Below are 21,581 nucleotides of genomic sequence, written 5' to 3'. Positions count from 1 at the left end.
AGCCATAAAAAAAGATGATATTAAACAAATATTAAAACTATCTTTATGTTGTTTCTACATTAATTTGAAGACTGAATGTGAAATTATTGCAATATAAAAGTATATTTAAAAACTTGTTAGGTTTGTTATGTGGGATTAACTATGAATCATCGCGATTAATTTCAGAAAAAATTTATAGTTAATTTTTTTTCATTGATTAACAGCACTAATATATATATATACATATATATATACATACATACATACACACACACACATATATATATATATACACACACACACACTGTAAAAACAATTTGTTGAGTCAACGTTAAAAACCTTTGTTACCCCACTGTCTTAAAAAATTGTATCTTAATTTTGGTCTACAAATAAATAAATAAAATAATGAATTAATTAATAAAGTTGAAATGACAAAATCTCTAAAATATATTTTTACAGTGTGTGTATAAAATATATATATATATATATATATATATATATATATATGAATGTTTATATCTCTCCATATATGCAAAGAGATAAATGATACAGTATAATAAAGAAGCATTTAAAAAAAAAACGGTTTAATTATTAATACAATAGAGAACCCTAAAGAACGCTTTTATCCAAAAATGAAATTTTAAATGTCATGGGAGTGAGTAAATGTGATAAAAGGCATTACAGACCCAGTCTTCAAGTTATCCTTTTTTGATGATAATATTCCATATATGCAAGTCCTGTTTAAGCCCACAATAAGGATTTCCCTTGTAAGTCTGATTTTGAGATTTTTAATTTAATTTTAAAATGTGAAATTTAAATATTTTCAACTCAAATGATAACTTTATAAAATTGGTAGGAGTCAGCAGATATTGAAGCTAGGCTTCTGTGCTGTGGGGTGCATTAAGGTTCAGTGCTCGGTCCTCTAATTTTCTTCACTTAAACAACTTCACTGGACACAAAGGCGCACAGAAGTAGGCTTCTCCTAATACTGCTATGCAGATGATGTGCAGCTCTTTTATTTCAACCTGATGATGCCCCTGTATGAACTTGTATCTCTGACAGCCTTTCAAACATCTGCTTAGATCAATGTTTCCCAACCCTGTTCCTTGAGGCACACCGACAGTACAGATTTTTGATGTCTCCATTATCTGACTCATCTATCTCAGGGTTTGGAGTCTCTTAACATGCTGATTAGTTGAATTGGGTGTGTTTGATTAGGAAGAGTTTAAATTGTGTAGTATTGGTGTGCCTCCAGGAACAGGTTCAGGAAAGAATGGGCTAGATGAAGGGGCATCATCCACAGCTCAGTCGGAAAGACGGAAACAACCAGGTTAGCAAGGAACCCGGGGCTAGTTTTTGATGACCAACTGAGTATTTACACCCACATTTCAACAACCCTGTTGTGTAGGTTTGCACTTTACAACATCAGGAAAATCAGACCTTTTCTGTCAGAGTGGTGCAGCTCCTTGTGCAAGTTCTTGTCATTTCCAGACTGGACTACTGCCATGTTCTATTGGCAGGCTTTCCAACCAGTGCCACTAAGTCTCTGCAGATGATCCAGAATGCATCAGCACATCTGGTCTTCAATCAGCTAAAGAGAGCTCACATCACACTCATCCTGATCTCACTCCACTGGCTCCCAGTTAAGGCCAGAATCAAATTTAAGGTTGTGATGCTGAACTACCAACCTCCACTCAAACTACTGAGACCAACTCACACACACACACACACACACACACACACACACACACATAGGTTTGTTTTTGTGAAAAGTGGGGACATCCCATAGGCGTAATGTTTTTTCTACTGTACAGACCGTATATTCTATTGCCTTACACCAACCCTACCCCTAAACCTACCCCTTACAGGAAACTTTGTGCTATTTCAGATTTTCAATACACTCCATTCTGTGTGATTTATAAGCTTTTCGAAAAGTGGGGACATGGGGTAATGTCCTGAAAATTCACCTTCTCCTTGTAATACCTATGTCATACCTTTGTCATTATGCAAATGTATGTCCTCATTTGTGACAAAAACGCGCGCACACACACAAACACACACACACACACAGTGTTCTTTCTAAAGTTGCTTTGAATAATAGCATCTGCTAAATGCATAAATGTTTTGACATAATTTCCACAATAGTTTTGTGTGTTTGTGTGTGTGTGTGCATTTGTGATTCCCTTGTGAGGCTTACCTACATAACATGTACTACAAAACATCTTCCTTAGTTGCACAAGCCGTTAATATAATTCAAACAGATTTTAATGTGATTGAGGGCTTGTATCTGAATACACATGGGATGTGCTAATTGGTTGCCATGAAGTATTTATCAGATAAATGAAAGCCAACTGTCTCCCCAGCTGGTGCAGACCTGTGGACTGTGGGATCGCCTGAGAAATGTGTGTTTGTTAGATCACACTGTGTTTGTGGGACGTAAAGGAGTCAGCGAGAGATTCATGAGTAATAGCAATGTTTGCAATTAGAATGTGCTTAATGTTGTTACACCTGCAGAATATATGTACATATGTGTATGTAAAGCCACAGTCTTCATTGCCGTAAAATAATATGTGATCCTACTGTGGTTTTCAAAAAAGAGGACATTCTAGTTTTTTCCCACCTTTTTTTAATTTAATGAACTTTTACTTTTTTTAATGACCAGTAAGAAAAAATAAATAAAAACAGCTGTTCATTATGCATTGTTGTTATTAACCCTATAAGCCTATCCTATCTTATGTCATATACAAATTTCTAAGCCCTCATTCTAAGAATTCTACTTTTTGACCATGTAAATATCAGCAACTACACCAAAATGGCATATTTTTTGCTCAATTTGGACCTCTGAATACAACTGAGGTGTGTATGAGGCATGTTCTCCATATTCATAACATCATACTATATGATCCATAAAAGCGATGTATCATATGTTACATAAAGATGATACATAAATATGATACATAAAGAACATATACAATATGCAAACTTAAGATTTTTTTGGACATTTAAAAAATATTTAATAAACTGATCCATTTCAAACAATTAGATTTTTCTGACTATTATTTCATATGCCAGGCTTGTTAACTAATGTTAATACACCTTTTCGTAAAGCGTTACCAAATTTATCTCTGATGATAATTTCAAACTCTCTCCTTTGTCTGATGTTTTTATGCTTTGTCCTTTATTTGCCATAAGCACCAGCTTTGCACGTCTAGGATTCTGCTTCAAATGAATCACGTTCCCTACTCAGGGAACCATGGTTACATAAGTAACCTGAGACGATTTTTCTGACTATTATTTCATATGCCAGGCTTGTTAACTAATGTTAATACACCTTTTCGTAAAGCGTTACCAAATTTATCTCTGATGATAATTTCAAACTCTCTCCTTTATGCTTTGTCCTTTATTTGCCATAAGCACCAGCTTTGCACGTCTAGGATTCTGCTTCAAATGAATCGCATTTTTTTGTGTGTGTGAATTTGTTTCTTTTAAATTGTTTTCACACTAAACAGTACAGTACAGCTTTGGTTTCATGTTTTTTCCAGACCTCCTGCAGTTAAACATATCATGTTCTCCAGGCCTGGTGAGTTTTGGAACGTTCATAATCACAGCATTGTGTGCAGAACAGAGTCTGACACCTGAACCGCATCTCACTCTCCTTGTCTCCTACTGCTCCCAGGTGAGCAATTACAGGACAGCCAGGAGCCTCTTGACACACACATATTCTTGATCCAGCTTCTTCATATGCTCACACACACTCCTTCCATTACAGAGAAGTGAATGAAAGAGACTGCTCTATCAGTCTGTCTGCCGGCCGAGCGATCCATCATTTATATGGATGGAGACAGGCCAGGTGGAGTTTTTCCACTGTTCTGTCCTCTACAGTTTGAGCACTTCGCTTCTGCTACTGTACATCTGTTTGCCCTCACTGTCACCCTCTCTGGCCCGTCCTTCACTTTGCCTTTTTTCATAGCAAACCTTGGAGAATTAGCACGACCAAAGTTGTATGGATTTTCTGCTTTCCCTCTTTTCGATGTCAGTCTGTCTTACCTTGTTACTTTTCTTTCTCGCACCGTGTTTACCAGCTTTTACTTTTTCTCAGTCCTGCATTATTTTTATTCTTCTTTCCTTTCTGTATCTATTTCTACCCCCTCTCCAATTTTTTTTTACCTCTATCCATCTCGCCCAGTTTTGCCTAGAGGAAGAGGTATCTAATTTTCCCCCCCATTTTTAATAAAAGTGAGGATGTATTCTTGGAATATATTAAATATTAATTCATGATGTGTATTAATAATGCATTATTAATATCCTGTGATGGCAGAGGTCTTCTGTGGAAATTTATCAATTTACCTGGATTATTTGAGGTTATATCCTGCAGGAGGAAGGGGGATCAGTGGAACACCTTTTGCAGGATGACATACATCATGTTCTTTTTATAAATATTTGCTTAATTAATGACACAATCTTCTGTTTTCACTGTAAATGCATGGTCCCAAATCTGTGTGATGTGAAAGGCAGCAAATAAAAATATAAAAGTCATGCTTTTAAGAACCTACTAAAAGACATTGGGCAGCATCTAAAATATAACATACATTTTTTGAAGAATGCTGGGATTCAAATATCATTGGCCCCATTGACTTTCAAACCTTTTTTGGTCTTTTTTTTCTTTCACAGAAGAAAGAAATGCATACAGATTTGGAACAACATTAGGGTAAATTAATAACATACATTTTTTGAAGAATGCTGGGATTCAAATATCATTGGCCCCATTGACTTTCAAACCTTTTTGGTCTTTTTTTTCTTTCACAGAAGAAAGAAATGCATACAGATTTGGAACAACATTAGGGTAAATTATATATATATACACATATAAATGATAATTGATGGTCTAAGAGCCATCCGCAGTAAAATCTGTTGTATCTGTTGTTTAACTAGCCACTTGTGAAGAACACCACCTGGTTAGCACCGCTGTAAACACGTACTTTATTCTAAATATTGCTTTATATTTGTAATATTGGCTGTTTTTCCTGGATATACAATACAAGTTTAAAAGGTTAAATGGGACATTCCTTCAGATCCCCCTTCAGTTTCCTGCCTGAAGTGCTTATTTGAATATCTGTGTAAATGTGTTCATATGTCTTTGTTGCAGCTGAAAAGCACCAAAGGGACCACTCAGAGGCAGGTCTTTCTGAAGGGAGCTCAAACAGTCTGGCTTCAGTTACAGCTGGAGAGAACTATCTAGAGAGAGAGAGAGAGAGAGAGAGAGAGAGAGAGAGAGAGATAAGATACCGAAGTACTGAAAGGAGAAGAGAAAGGATGAATGGGACAGGACCACATGTTGGGTTGATGTGAGAGGCACGCATCGTCAGTGGCTCATTCTCCAGCTCTGGTGTTCGAGGTGACTTGAAACAGGAAAACTCTTCCAGATTAAGCGGTAATGTATATAAACACAACATAAATAGAGTTTAATGTTCTACGTTGTTGAATGAGTCTAGCTGCTGAAGCCACTAGTCTGAAAATTTTGGTTGCATGCAATTTACGTTCATAGGGGAATGATGCAATGCATAAGATTGCTTGTTTTGTGTGTTTATGTCATGCTTTGTATAAACCAGGACAGCTGTAAGCACGCAAGGATGAAACATCAGTGCGTTCCAGTCTCTCATGTGCTCTCATTCTTTCTTTCTCTCACATTGTAAATGCGGCTGTAAAGTTGCCTCCTCTATTCTGAATCACAATCCATCTGCTCAAGGAGCTCTAAACATCCGTGTACAACAACCATCAACGGGGGTGTGGAAAACAGGAGGCTCTTGAAGGTGACTGTGAACATGTTGTCAATCTCAAACTGGAACATTTCGGGTTGCGCAGACTTGGAGTGCAATGCTTCACATGGACTATGGGTTCCACAAATTAATCGATGTCGCGCTTGAAATAGTCTGTTAATGGCCCTGAATGGGACGACTGCTGAACTCAGTACCTCCGGGATATCAGCTGAGATTTCAAAAGACAAAAGCACCGAACATTGGCTCATGGAGCAGAAGGTGTCTCTGGGTAATGCAGTTCTCAATAACTCAATGGATTGCAATGGTAGTGAAGACAGAAACAGGTCAGGCCCTTTGACCTCTGAGCATGTCCAGAAGAACTGGGTGGCACTTTTGATTTCTCTGGTCATAATCATCACGGTGACTGGTAACATCCTGGTCATCATGGCGGTGAGCTTGGAGAGGAAGTTACAGAATGCCACTAATTACTTCTTGAGGTCTTTAGCCATTACAGACATGCTTCTGGGTATCCTTGTAATGCCAGTATCCATGGTGACGATCCTCTATGGTGAGTTTATTTACATGTTTACATATGTATTCATCATACCTGTATTAAATTTACAATAATACACAATGGAAGTCTATGAGGCAAGGCATTTCACCAAAATAGCTGTTAACATACACAGTTTCGAATGCATAGCCTCAAGACATGAACATTAAAGATGCTAATGTGATCAAACTGATTACTAACCTTGCTATGCAAAGTCATGCAGTCTTTCATCTCCCAGCATACCATTTTAAGCCAGTAAAACATGTAAAGTACACACACTCTTAAGAAAAAGGGTTCTAAACAGTACCAGAAAAGGGTTCTTCGGCTTGTAACAATAGCAGAACCCTTTTTAGTGCTAAATAGAACCTTTTTTATAGGGTTCCATATAGAACCATGCTTTGAAAATGCTATATAGGACCTTATTGGTGTTATAAATAACCTTTTTAATGATCGTTTTTTATTAATATTAGTATGTTAATATAATTAATATTAGTATTATTTGTATATTTTATTTATTAATATAGTTTTTACCCCTCTATCTGCCTGGTCTTATAATATCTTGAAGTGTCTCTTAGGGTTTTACATAAAATCAACAACAATGTGTCAATTAGGTACTTTTTTAATGACGTGAAATTGTAGCAAATATGACAGTGTTCTAACAACAGTTCATAGCAAAATACATTAATGAATGACAATGGACATTGAACATAAATAAATGCTTAAAGAAATAAAACAAAATAGAACATGAAAAAGTGTATTGGAGACCTTCTATGATGCCTTTAAGTTCATCATTATCTGTATTTTGGTTGAATGGCAGTTTCTCTCTGCAGATGATGAGGTTGCAGGATATGACAGCATCTGAAATGCACAATTGAGTTTAGATATACAATGTGTCCCCTTTCATTTGTTTATGTGAAAACAAATGATTATGAAGGCCAAAAGTAGTATGTGAGCACTTCACAATGTTAAAAGGAAAAAGTAATATAAAGTCAAGGGATAGCTGGGTATGTTTATGCATAAACCCTAGTAATAAAAAATAACAACAATGGACCAAACTAACTAACACCATCTAACAAAATGGACCAAAGATTCAATATCTTTGTTACTTAGTTAAGACGATTCCTTAACTGAATAGAGCTAGTCACACTTACATGTTCTCTTAAACTAAAAAGAGAAAAGACATAGGAAACCAATTAGCATTTGAAAGTTATAATTTATAGAGATGAAAGAAATTATTTACCTGTTGAGAGTGTGTTGACAGTCTGTGTAGTTGAATGGCTGAGCTCCAGAAAATCAGTAATGAGGCATCTTAGAGTGGAGCCTTGGTTAGGGTTTTACATTAAAACAACAACAACAACAACAATAACAACAACAGCAGCATGTTGTGAATTATGTTTTTATTTACATGCAAAATTATCAGTGCTCTTAATAACAGTTATTAGCTGAATACATTAATGAATGACAATTGACAAATTTGAACATAAATAAATAAAACACAAAATAAGAACAAAAAAATAGATGTGATGAAGACCACGTTTCAGTGAAACAATCACAATCCAATCAATATGCTGCCTTTAAGTCCATCATTTTGGTTTGATTAAGTAGCGATTTTTCTCTGCAGATGATGAGGTTGTGTGATGTGATATATCTGAAATACACAATTGAGTTTAGAGTTACAGTGTGTCCATGTGTTTGTGCAAAAACAATTATGTTTGCTTATGTACATATGGCAGAAATGTACGGAAAAATCAATTAAAGACATAGACAATGAACACTATTAACAGCAATTATTATATAATGCAATCAAACTTATAGCAAAAAGCATGAGATAATTATTGTGTTATTGTCTGTGGTTGTCGACAATGTGCAACAGATGCTGTTTATAGACTTGAAATTGTTTAGAAGCCAGAACATTCCCTTAAAGTTGTGTTTGGGGTTGTGCACAGGATTTTTTATCTCAGCTATTTTACTGAATCTGTGCTCATCAGACGCCTCCAGTGAATTTCTTTCAGGTCAAAAGTGTAAACTGCAAACTTTCTTGTGTTGTAACATTTGTATCTCTGGAAAATGATGCATTTCTCTTTAGAACAATAATTAGGCCTCCATACATTTTGCTGGAAGGTGATTTATTTCAGCGCATAATGAGTGTGTTTTGGGCCGTCTGGTATGTCCTAAATTAGCCTGCTTGTATTCACGCATGGGGAGAGAAATCCCTCTTCCTACTCCTTCCAGCGCTTTGATGAGGAATTAATTATGCAGTAACGATGCTGCGCATTGGTGTGTTTGTGCAGCAAAAATCGTTATGCTTCCTATTTGATGTCCTGAATAGTTTGACCAAGGAGAATAAAACATGCCACTTCCTGGTTCTATCAGATGTATGTAGCTTTGGTGTTTTGACAGCTGACTATGGACAGATTTATGATAACACAGAGCTAAATTATTTATTCTCCTTCTTTCTTCTTCTTTTTTTGTTGGGGAAGTTTGTCATTTGGAGATCAGAATTGTCAATGAAAACCTAGACAAAACAAAGTCTGCCTAAAGCATAACACATTGTTTTCAAATCAAACATGCAAACACGCAATGCAGAACTCATTTTGAGTCACCACAACTAATCCACAGCTGGTATCATCTTTTGCTCCCAGGAACATCTGCGATGTAATGTTATTATATAACCAGGTAAGAGTAATTGGATTTATATAGCCTACATGAGACATGGTTGTGTTCTGGAACACTCCAGGCACTAAGAAACAGCTCTCTATCTCAGCTGAACCTGTTGTGAGAAATCTGGGAGATTCTTTGACTTTACATTTCGACGCACACCAATGTGTGTGATGGTGCTGCTGATGACTACCACTGTCTGTATCTGCACCCGAGAGTCTTCTACTCTCACATCTCACACAAAGGAATCAAATACTGCCTTCGAAAATATATCTGTTCTTTGTGAGTCACCAAAATAAAAGGCTGAAGCTTGTGAAATACAACACTTTGTTTTGCCTGTGACTACTGGTACTCACTTTATTCAGGATAATTATTATTGGTGGTAATGAAGACTAAAGAAGCAGAAGATTTTTGGATTTGAATGTTCAGATGAACAATGATGTATTACACTCCAAAAAAGGACCTTTCACAGCAATGCTATAAAAACTTTTGGGTTCCCCAAAAAAACCTATCAGTAAACAGTTCTTAAAAGAACCTTTTTTTTCCAAGTGTAAAGACCATTTTAATAATCTAAAGAAAGTTTTGTGGAAAGTTTCCATGGATGTTAAAGTTAATAATTAATTCTTAAACATCAATGTACTCTCTTCTGTATAATGCAAATTACATTTAACAAGGTTATATAATACCTTTTTATTATTTATGCTTTTCTTTGAGGTTCACTTAAAATGTAAGTGAAGTTTATTTTTTACAACAACTAAGATTTTTCATGACAATTTTTGCTGCTGTTCCTTTATTCCTTTAATAATTATATTATTACAATTTAAATAAAACATATAATTTTAATATATTTTAAAATGTAATTCATTCAAGTGATAGCAAAGCTTACTTTTCATCAGCGTAAAATAAATAAAATCTGCAAGAATGCATTAAATTGATCAAAAGTGACAGTAAAGATTTCACAAAATTTCTATTTCAAATAAATTCTTTTCTTTTGGCCTTTCTATGGCTAATGGCTGCTAAAAATTCAGCTTTGCCATCACAGGAATAAGGTAAATTTTAAAATATAGTCTACTATATTAACATATATAAAACAGTTATCTCACATTGAATTAATGTAACAAAATTACTGTTTTTTACTTGTGGTTTTGACAGTGTGAACACTTTGTACAAAAAGTCTGATTTTCTCACTTAGCTCCATGGATTCCTCATGCTACGACCCTGGAAATATTTAATATTATTGTATACAAACATATTTATATAAATATAAATATTTAATACAATATATTACTGTAACCGAAGACACACAAGTACATGCTTGTCCAGAATGTGACACTTTTTGTGTCTCTGATGTGTTAGGTTACACCTGGCCCCTTCCCTGGTCCCTATGTCCGATCTGGATCTACCTGGACGTTCTTTTCTCCACTGCCTCCATCATGCACCTGTGCGCCATCTCTTTGGACCGATACATCGCCATCCGTAACCCCTTCCACCACAGCCGCTCGAACTCTCTAACAAGAGCCCGTGTCAAAATTATAGCAGCCTGGACCATCTCTGTGGGTAAGTTCTAGATCGCATCAAAGGCAGGCGGAAATTGCATTCCAGCTCAATTCTGAAATGCTAAACAACTGAGATTGCATCTTATTAGCACTGGTATGCCAAACCATAGCTCCAAGCTGTCTTCTCACTCTCATTTTGTCTCCATCTGTCTCTAGTTATCTCCATGCCTGTCCCAGTCCTCGGCCTGCACGATCACACCAAAGTCTTCCGGAATGAAAGCTGCCAACTGACGGACAACAATTTTGTTTTGATTGGCTCCTTTGTGGCATTCTTCATCCCGCTCATCATCATGGTCGTCACCTACATTCTCACCATCAGTGCTCTGCAAAGCGAAGCGACTTTGTGCCTGGACCAACTCATCGTGCGGCCAAAATGGTCGTCCACTATTGGACTCCTTCCACGAGGCTCACTCTCTTCTGAGCGTCTCTTCTTGCGTTCGTCTCTCTGCCGCGATGGGGCTTCCAGAGGATCCGGCCGTCGCTCCATGCAGTCCATCAGCAACGAGCAGAAGGCATCTAAAGTGCTTGGCGTGGTCTTCCTTCTCTTTGTGATCATGTGGTGTCCATTTTTTGTGACAAACGTAATGGCGGTGGTGTGTGGTTCAGCGTGTGATGAAGATTTGGTGGGGGGACTGATGAATGTGTTTGTTTGGGTGGGTTATCTGTCATCGGCGGTCAACCCTTTCATCTACACGCTCTTCAATAAGACTTACCGTGCAGCTTTCGCCCGGTACATGTGTTGCCGCTACCATGAGGAGAGGAGGCCTCTGCAGCTGATACTGGTCAACACCATCCCTCCTCTGGCATACAGCTCCACTGGGCTTCCCTTGAAGATGGAGAACTCATTAAAGAGAAGGGCAGAGGGCAGCCGGTCTGGGAGCTTTTCCAACACAGACAGGTCAAACTCTGAAAAAACACAAAACAAGCAGGAAAGGGAAGAGGTAGTAAGCCATTTGTGAGACTCCAGCGTTTTTAAAATTATGGTTCACATCAACAGACCTTAGAGACCGTCTCTTTGTAGGTGTAAAAGCTTGAAAAATGAAGTCTTTTATTTTAATATGTGTCCACCTGTGCAGCACAGCACAGTCAGCAGATGACACTACCTACTGCTCACAGCCGAAAGAGGAGACAGATGCTTTTAAATTGATTTAAATTTAAAAAATAATCCATCTCTCTGAGTACGTATAATGCAAGTGGATAGGTCCCTCAAAGTTGGCGCCCTAAAAAATAATGCAAAAAACTAACATGATGCTTAGTTCATACAAATTCAGTTGTTGAATCAATAACTTAAACTTTCCATTAGGCTTGCTACGGTAGTCGTTACTTGCTCACCGCGGTACCGCCCCCACTGTCGTTTTGCATTTTTATAGAAATAAAAACCGTTTAGTTCAGTTAGACCAGGGGTGTCCAAACTCGGTCCTGGAGGGCCGGTGTCCTGAAGAGTTTAGTTCCAACCCCAATTAAACACACCTGAACCAGCTAATCAAGCACTTACTAGGCATACTAGAAACTTAAAGGCAGGTGTGTTAAGGCAAGTTGGAGCTAAACTCTGCAGGACACCGACCCTCCAGGACCGAGTTTGGACACCCCTGAGTTAGACAATACAACAATTGTAAACTGAAAGCGTCTGCTCTGCTCCATACAGCGCGCGCTGCAGAGCCACAGCAGGAGTCAGATTTTGACTGATCACGTGAAGAACGTGAGAGAGGTGCTTTCAGTGCCAGCGCGACGGGTGTGAAGACGGGTGTGAAGGCAGAAAAATGACTAGGAAATGGATGAAGGTGTAAACCAGAGAAGGCGAACATGTTGGTTTTCTTGGCAAAAAAAAAACCATGCAAGCACTGTCACCGACAGGCCAGTGTAGTTTTAATTTTCTTTTTGTTTTCATTTTGGAAAGCCTGTTGTCTTTGCTGTTTACCTTACGTTATGCTACGGAGGCTTTTTTATTTATTTGATTCCACAGTGTTTGCTAAACTATTAGTCGATTTATAATACAGCATGTGGTGTAGGCTATGCAGCTGCCATATGCCTCGTCAGGCTCGTCTTATTAGTTTTTGTTAATAAACATAGCCTATGCTAGTTTGTCATACTGTTTTATTGTTGTTGTGTTTTTCATTAAGAATAATAATGAATCCATCTTTCAAGCATTCGTTTTAGTCTCAGAAAGTAAAAGGTATATAGATGTAAGCGCAAGAGACTTTACTTGTAAAGACGCAACTTTACTTGTAAAAGTTAAAGTGAAAGCATCCAAAGCCTAGTCCCCACTGTGTTACTGGCAGAGCTGGGTAGGTTACTCACAAATTGTAATCCGTTACTGATTCCAAATTACATTACAAAAATTGTAGTTAGTAGTGTAATCAGTTACATTACATGTTTTAGGTAATGTAATCAGACTACTTTCTGATTTCTTTTAGATTACTTTTGACCAAATTAATGGGATAATCGTGTACCATAATGATGTAAAAATACAAAATAAGAAAATATATTCCATTCATTGTAATTAATAATGAATAATTAAGTGCATTAAACATTATATTAAATCAAGGTTTCCCAAACTGGAGTTCATAAGGGATTCATGAATTTAATGAAAAGCTAACAATTAATTAAATCATAAAAATGTTAAATTAAAATAAATCATTTTAAAATAACAAAGTAAAACACTTGTTAAAAAAGATTAAATATTTTATTTGTTTACCTGCATGTCATGTGACCACTAACCAACGTCACAGAAACGTGAACATGCAAATATGATACTGAATAATTCAAATATTTATTTTAAAATCTCAGGGGTGCTTCAAGTAAATATATAAGATGAAAGAGGTTCAAATGACAAAAAGTTTGGGAATGCCTGCATTACATGTAAATAAGTAATAAAGTGAATTAGTGCATTTTAATGTGTTTGAAAGACAAAAGCCTTCCAAAGACAAGTGATAATTCAAATAAAAATTAATGTGCTCATCAGTCGTTGATGCAATGTTGAAAAAACTTCTTAAAACTAAAATGATTTTTGTAAATCCAGTGGTCAAACGCTGTGTCTTCCACAAAACTGGACTTTCTGAATGTATATTAGTGGTAGGCTATTTTAGAAAGGAACATTTCAAGGATGAAAAAAGGAATTAGGGAGAATCAATAAATTATGAATAATCTATTGCTATTGTGTGAATAATATGTAATCATGTAATCAATAAAAAAGTAACTGTAGTCTGATTACGAGTAGGCTATTTTAAAATGTAATTTACTCTAATTACAAGTAGCCTACTTAAGTTTTGGAATTTGATTACGTAATCCAGATTACAAGTAATCAGTTACTACCCAGCTCTGGTTACCGGTTATACCGCTTTTGTCACAAGTTTGTACCGGTGTGAATATTTCCACACCGTCACATCCCAAATTTCTAATTGCATTATATGGACTCACAGCAATTTATTCTTTTTCTAAAAATCTTTGTGTTCATTTGAGGAACGTAAAGGCCTAGGCCTACATCTGGGATGGTATGATAGTGAGTAAATTATGAGAGAAGTTTTAGTTTTTGGTAGTATCCTTTTGATGATGCCAAAATGTATTATTCTTCTTATTATTTATTTATTTTTATTATTACTATTATTTTTGCAATTTATCTTGCATCTGGACAAAAATAGTTTCATGTTCATTAGCCCAATTTATTAATATTATAGATTGTATTGTGAAGACGTGTATGATATGTGGTTATATTAAATAACCTTACAAGGAAGATTTTGTCCCTTTCTTTATACAGACGGGTTTATTAGGTTTTTTCGGAGTTGACTCCAACTCCATTTAGCCTACTTTACATCAAAACAGGGTCAGGACTAACAAAAGTTTGGAGTCATTATTACACAATACATTTTTTCCCGACACAATGCCATAAATTCCTCTTATTAAAACAACACACATAGCATTACTGTGATGAAATGAGCTATGAATGTTGTTAGCTGTTGCAGTCTAGTTGTTGTAAGTAAATTAATAAATCAAAACAAACTTAAAGTCTCCCTCAGTCTCATTTGCATAAGAAATTGTCGCATGACAATTCTGCATTTTGAAGGATAATAGACTGGTATAATGCTTGCCTGTTGTATGACATAAAATGATAATCAGCGTTTTTAACAATGTGCACAAACTGCAGATAAATCGTCTCGGGTTACGCATGTAACCATGGTTCACCGAGAGGGAATGCGACGCTATTGGGGAATGCAGTCTGCATGACCGGTATCTGAAGCATGTGTGAAACCACGCCAATCTATTGGCCCACCTGGCCCATGACGTCATAGGCGGGATTCCCGGAAGTATAAAAGAGCACCTGCCGAGTACGTCATCCACTTAGCTGTCTGAAGGAGACGTAGACAGGCAGGCCGAAGGCATGGCAAGGGGGCACAGCGTCTCGTTCCCTCTTGGGGAACCATGGTTACATGCGTAACCCAAGACGTTCCCCTTCTAGGGAACTCCACGCTGTGCCCCCTGTGCCCCACAACGGAATCCAACCAAGCCGTGCCGAGGCGCATGCCTGTCCACCTGGTGGAGGAGCACCCAGGAAGCGACATACATACACCAAGCCTTTCCTCAGAAAGGGGCCATGCCACTGACGCCAAAGGCCGCTCAAGCAACTTGACAGAAACAGGGAATCCGAATAGATAAAGGAAACATCCCACCCAAGTTAAAAGCACAGATTTCACAGATGGCAATGTTTTATGAGCAGAACTAGCCTGGATACACAAGACCAATGAAGAGGCTAACAAAAAACCTCGAGAGGAGCTCAGAGATCCCAAAGGAGAGTAACTGCTGAGCTGGAACATGGCTATCCTCGGATAGCAATGCCCCTAACATCTTATGAAGGCTTGTGGACCAGAATGATATATCAAGATAGCCTCCCTACAGAGCTGCCCAGACTATAAATAGTGGGCCATCTACTTACTTCCCTAACAGGGGAGAAAGCACTGTCCAGGCAAGGGCTCAAAGAGACCACTACTTAAAGACCCCAAGAAGGGGAGCAGTCACTGAATTAGCACATAGATATCCTCAGATAACTATGTACCCAGGAAGGGCTACCGGACTGAAACTATGATAGCTAGGCTCTAGGAAAAAGGGCCACTCCATAGGAGGGCTCACCGCAACCACAGTGGGACACAGCTAGCCTCAGATACCTTTATTCAGGTAAGCCCATCCCGCCATACCAATGGCTGGAATATAACCACCCTCAGATGGCTATACTAAGGAGGTCCCCAATCCACGTCAGAGCCTAGATAGCCTTCCTACAGAGCTGCCCAGACCACAGAGAGACCACTATCTACTTAATACCCTAGCAGGGGAGATAGCACTGTCTAGGCAAGGGCTCAAAGAGACCGCTACTTAAAGACCCTAAAAAGGGAAGCAGTCACTTAGCTACCACACAGATATCCTCAGATAGCTATGTACTTAAAAAGGTATAAGAAGGGGAACCAACTGAAAAACTATCCAGACCACAAAGAGTGGGCTGTCTACTTACGACCCAAAGAGGGGAGACAACACTGTCTAGGTAAGGGCTCAAAGACCGCTACTTAAACCCTGAACAGGGGAGCAATCACTGAGCTAGCACACAGATATCCTCAGATAACTATGTAACTGGGAAAGGCTACCAAACTGAAAGACATGGCTAGCCTAGATAGCCCTCCTGTAGAGCCGCCCAAACCACAAAGAGTGGGCTATCTACTTGCTACCCTAACAGAGGAGATAGCATTGTATAGGTAAAGGCTCAGGAGACCACTACTTAAAGACCCTCGGAGGGGGAGCGGTCATTGAGCTAGCACATAGATATCCTCAGATAGCTATGTCATGCAGGAAGGGGTTACCAGAAGCAGGACCGACCAAACTACTAGACCATAGATATGGGCTGTCTGCTTAATCCCAAGAGCACTGTCTGGGCACAGGCTGAGGGAGAAAGATGATCAGGACGTGCTGGGCCCGGGACGCGGAGGATGACCGCGCCTCTTATTCAGCACGTTCCTGAGATCGCGCGGTTAGCGACGCTAGACTTCTGATCTTGTCTATGAGCCTCAGCCCTAGACCGATTGCCCCCCTTAAAAGAGGATTTGGAGTGCCAGGGAGTGAATTTCCTGAAGGCAGCTGACTGTGCCTTCGCCTCCCTGAACTTTTCTACAACCGCCTCGACTGAAGTGCCAAAAAGTCCAGTTGGCGAAAGCGGAGCGTCGAGAAGAAAGTCTTTCTATTTCTTCCCCATGGCCGCGAGGTTAACCCACAGATGTCTCTCCGTAGCCACCATTGAACGCCCAATGGTAGCAGCAGTTTGCTTAGTGGTGCGGAGAGCCAAATCCGGGGTGCGGCGCAGCTCTTCGACTGCTTCCGGCGACAAGCCTTTGCCCTCATCCAAATCCTTCAACAGATCAGCCTGTTGTGTGCAGAGCACCACCAGCCTGACCTGCTGCCACATATGCCCTGCCATTCAAGCGCGAAGTGGTCTGAAGCGTTACTGATGGCAAGGGGGGAGCCTTCAAAGAGGAGCCGAACACACGTGCTCCTCCTCCGTGTCAAAAACATAGGACACGGAGGCACGCATGGAGGCACGCACTTCCTGAAACGTTCACCTAGGTTGACAGACATGGTAACACACTGCACTCTAAACAGACGGCTCCTGAAGACAGCAAAGAGAATGACGTACTCAGCAGGTGCCCTTTTATACTTCAGGGAATCTATCTAATCATGACGCCTATGACGTCATGGGCCAGGTGGGCCAATAGATTAACGTGGTTTCACACATGCTTCAGATATTGGTCATGCAGACTACATTCCCCAATATGCCCCCTAGGGGGCGCAGCATGGCGTTCCCTGGAAGGGGAACTGAAGATAATGCAAAAACTTTGATGAAAACTCCGCTTGATGACTCCGGACCCGGACAATCAGATAAAGGTGATCCACAGGACGCAAACATTTTAGTGAAGTGACGTGTATGGTGACCCATACTCCGAATTTGAGCTCATTTAACCCATTCAAGTGCACACACACAGTAGTGAACACACACACACACCGTGAACACACACCCGGAGCAGTTGGCAGCCATATTACTGCAGCGCCCAGGGAGAAGTTAAGGGTTCGGTGTCTTGATCTAGGGCAGGGTTCCTCAGATCTTGCCCTGGAGGGCCAATGCGCTGCACAGTTTAGCTCCAACCCTGATCAAACTCACCTACCTGTGATTTTCTAATGATCCAGAAGACACTGATTAGAATGTTCAGGTGTGTTTGATTAGGGTCAGAGCTAAACTCTGCAGGAAAGTGGCTCTCGTGGGCCAGATTTGAAGATCCCTGCTCTAGGGTCTCACCTCAGTCGTGGTATTGAGGGAGGAAGAGAGCGCTGTACATTCACTCCCCTCACAACAATTCCTGCCGGACCTGATACTCAAACCCACAACCTTCGGGCTACAAGTCCGACTCTCTAACCATTAGGCCACGACTGCCCACTGGTGACTGTTTTATAAAACAACCAAAAAATTGATTTTCAGTAAGATGAAATGTGTGCGCCTGCCATTGTGTGTTAACTTGAATCAAGTCCAACAAATAGCCTATCTGTTTTAAAAAGAGTGGATGAGTAATTCACTCCTTGATCTGCTTAATAAAAGCCTCCTTAGAGATAGTTTTGACAGACATGTTTATTGTGCATTATTTTCATTATTTGTGTTTATTGTCAATCTGGCTGCTGCTGCTCTATGTCAGGGGTGTTCAAACTGGGGTCTATTTTTATCTTCTGGACCGTGCTATGATTTATATTCCGAAGTGACTTATATAATGCATTTAATGTCAAATAGTCTAAACGTAAACACTTAAAAGCGGGCACTTAAAAGTTTCTATAAATATGTTTCTCATGTCTGTGTGTCAAGTAGTGTCACAGTTATGTTTAGTTTGGTTCAGTTCCTGTCATGTCTGTAATGAGTTCTCATTAGTTTGGTTTTTGATTGCCATCTCGGTCTCTGTAAACTTCTTCCTGAAATGAAGAAAAACTCAGCGGTACTGTCTACTTGCACACAGTGTAGAGGAATGAGGAATGCAAACAATGATTAATACTTCAAAACAGACTTTCCTGAGAACACGGGCATAGAACAACACATAACACAAGACAATAACTGACAAAGGATAGAACAGAACACACATAGTAAATGAGGGAACTAAACTGGAACAGGAATGAACTAATCAGAAACCAAACTAATGAGAACTCATTACAGACATGACAGGAACTGAACTAAACTAAACATAACTGTGACACTACTTGTCACACAGACATGAGAAACATATTTATAGAAACCTTTAAGTGCCCGCTTTTAAGTGTTTACGTTTAGACTATTTGACATTAAATGCATTATATAAGTCACTTCGGAATATAAATCATAGCACGTTCCAGAAGATTAAAAAATTTGACTTTGTCCGGAAAATAGGGTATATAGCAAATTATTTTGCCCTGCTTTATACAATACTGATTGTGTCAAAGCAGCTTTAGTGTCAAACAGGAAAATAGTTTGTCAATAATACAAGAGGACAATAACAAAGAGTAATTTTTCCAGCCAAAGTCAGTTAATTGATGATTCAGTGATGTCATCATCCAGTTCAGCTCTCTTCTAGTAGTGTCCAGTGCAATCAATCAAGCGTCCCCAACTAAGTGAGCCAAAGGCGACAGTGGCAAGGAACCAAAACTCTATCGGTGACAGAAATGGAGAAAAAACCTTGGGAGAAACCAGGATTAGTCGGGGGGCAGCTCTCCACTGGCCAGATGAAACCAGCATGACGTGGTTTAATTTCAGGCTGCAACACAGGTTAGATTGTGCAGAGGACTTGTCTGGTTCCCGTGGTCTTCTGCCGATGGTCGTCGAGGTGACGAGGTCTTTGCAGGGGATCTGTTTCTGGGGCGTATCTAGATGACATGGTCTCCGCTGAGTGTCAATGGATATGCTCAGTGTCCGAATTTCTCATTTGCTCCTTCAAATGAACTGCATTAATGGCCTAATGTAGGGAATAGTGAATGAGAGTATAAGGGGTGATTTCGGATTCATGCTAGGATTTATGGTCTGTTCAGATGGATGGGATTTGGCAAATTAACTAACAAACAATTCACGCTGAATCATTACATGCCGTCTGAATGAAAAACAAATGCAGACAAAGTAAAGTGGGTGGCCAATAACAGACCCACTTGGGACACTGAGGAATGTTAAATGAAAGTGTCGAAACACTATTTGACTTTTAGGCCTGCCAGACATGCAGAATATTTTGTTCTCAACAGATTTACTAGTACATAGCAAGGCGGTTTTGTGGGGTGAGTGCCTTATGTCACCAACCTTGGCTGCTTAAATTCAGGGCAGTATATCACCAAATCATTTAATTAAAGGGGTCATATGATGCTATTTTAAAGATCATTATTTTGTGTATTTGGTGTAACAGAATATGTTGACATGATTTAATGTTCAAAAAACACATTATTTTTCAAATACTGTACATTATTGTAGGTCCTCTATGCCCTGCCCATGCCTAAGCGCAGTCTACTCTGATTGGCCAGCTGACCCAGTGCATTGTGATTGGCCGAACACCGCAAGCACTCGTCGGAAATGTAACACCCCTTACCATAATCGCAAGCTTCATCTTTCAAAATAAATGTAAAGACAGTAAATAATGTCATTAGTTTTACCATTAGTTCAAGCCCGAAAGGGGAACAGAGTCGCGTGACAGACACAGTGATGAAGTTGATATGTGTTTGCAGTACACAAGCCACGGTTAAGACATCTGACTCCACTGTGATGTGATCTCTGTCTCTCTCTCTCTCACACGCACGCACGCACACACACACACAAACACAAGATTCGCAAAACTCCGCATTTGAACAGTCAATTGCAAATACTTAAAGTAATAACAAAAAAGTGGTATTGAAGGTGGAAGAGAGCGCTGTACATTCACTCCCCCCACCTACAATCCCTGCCGGTGCGAGACTCGAACCCGCAACCTTTGGGTTACGAGTCTGACACTCTAACCATTAGGCCACGACTTCCCCAAAAGAAAGGAAAACTTGAAGTCGCATCATATGACCCCTTTAATTAAGCCTGGCAAGACTTTTTAAATGAATGCATAATTATATTCCTTTCCATTAAGCTAGGTAAAAACCAATGTGTGTGCACCGGTTGCATTTGCATTTTTCTAAGGGCGTTTCTGTGATTGCTGATGTCATTGGTAATTAAAGACAATTGGAAGTTCATGAAAGTCATGTGACAAAGCCCAAAAGTTGGGTTAGTCCATATTTGACCCAAAGTTGGGTTGAAACAACCCAGCATTTTTTTAGAGTGTAAGGTAGAAGTAGGCTATTGTTCATTCTAGTTCATGCTAACTAAAGTAGTTATCTAATGTTAACTAATGAACCTTATTATAAAGTGTTACTATTTATTTTGTCTCAAAAGTTCGTTTATGATTCTCAGTTTTGTTACATTCAGTACCATCAGCTGTTGTATAAGTGACAATTATAATTCACTTTATATAGTGAAAGCATCATATTTGGGGCAAAAAGCCCCTTTTTGTTGTTAGAAAAGCCAAGACTAAGGCCCAGAACACTCTTAAGTTGACAAAAGAAAAAGCTCCAAAATACATCTAATTTATTTGTAGGGAATAGATTTGTTATAACATAACACACTAACTAATCGAATCACAACGCATTTGTGAAATATGTCTGTACTTTTTGCAGCTCCAACATGAATTGTATACTTACATTTAGTATGCACTTAAATGTTACTTGTATATATTTCAAAAGTATTCTCATATTGATAAATATTATCACTATTACCCCGTTAATATGCTATCTGGGTTGTGGGATTTGTTGGGAAATGAGAAAGAAAGAAGTTGACTTTTCATGTTATTTTTATTATAAGGTAAATCTGTCCTCGTTTGGCCCATTGGGAGGTCTCTGCAGTGTATGTCACTGTCAGCTTTTTTTTTTTTCAGTGTTCGTTGTAGAAGCCTGACAGAGATGAATTAAGACTGGAGACACAGGGAAGAGTCATATAGCCGTGTGCTTTGCTCGGAACTGATTTATAACCTTTATTTGTTTAAGTTT

At 38.9% G+C, this 21,581-nt stretch overlaps 1 protein-coding gene across 1 annotated transcript; it reads left to right on the top strand.

Annotated features, from left to right (window-relative positions):
- The first annotated feature begins 5,915 nt into the window (after positions 1-5,915).
- Positions 5,916-11,458, top strand: LOC107584853 (5-hydroxytryptamine receptor 2A-like). The gene is made up of 3 exons (XM_016271608.1): positions 5,916-6,303; positions 10,300-10,500; positions 10,656-11,458. The coding sequence occupies exons 1-3, from the start codon at positions 5,916-5,918 to the stop codon at positions 11,456-11,458; spliced, it is 1,392 nt and encodes a 463-aa protein (XP_016127094.1).
- Positions 11,459-21,581: the final 10,123 nt, after the last annotated feature.

This window comes from Sinocyclocheilus grahami, unplaced genomic scaffold, assembly GCF_001515645.1.
Source record: "Sinocyclocheilus grahami isolate Dianchi unplaced genomic scaffold, SAMN03320097.WGS_v1.1 scaffold63.1, whole genome shotgun sequence".
Lineage (NCBI taxonomy): Eukaryota > Metazoa > Chordata > Actinopteri > Cypriniformes > Cyprinidae > Sinocyclocheilus > Sinocyclocheilus grahami.
Note: the sequence above shows the minus strand (reverse complement) of the source record. Positions and strands in the feature narration are given on the sequence as shown.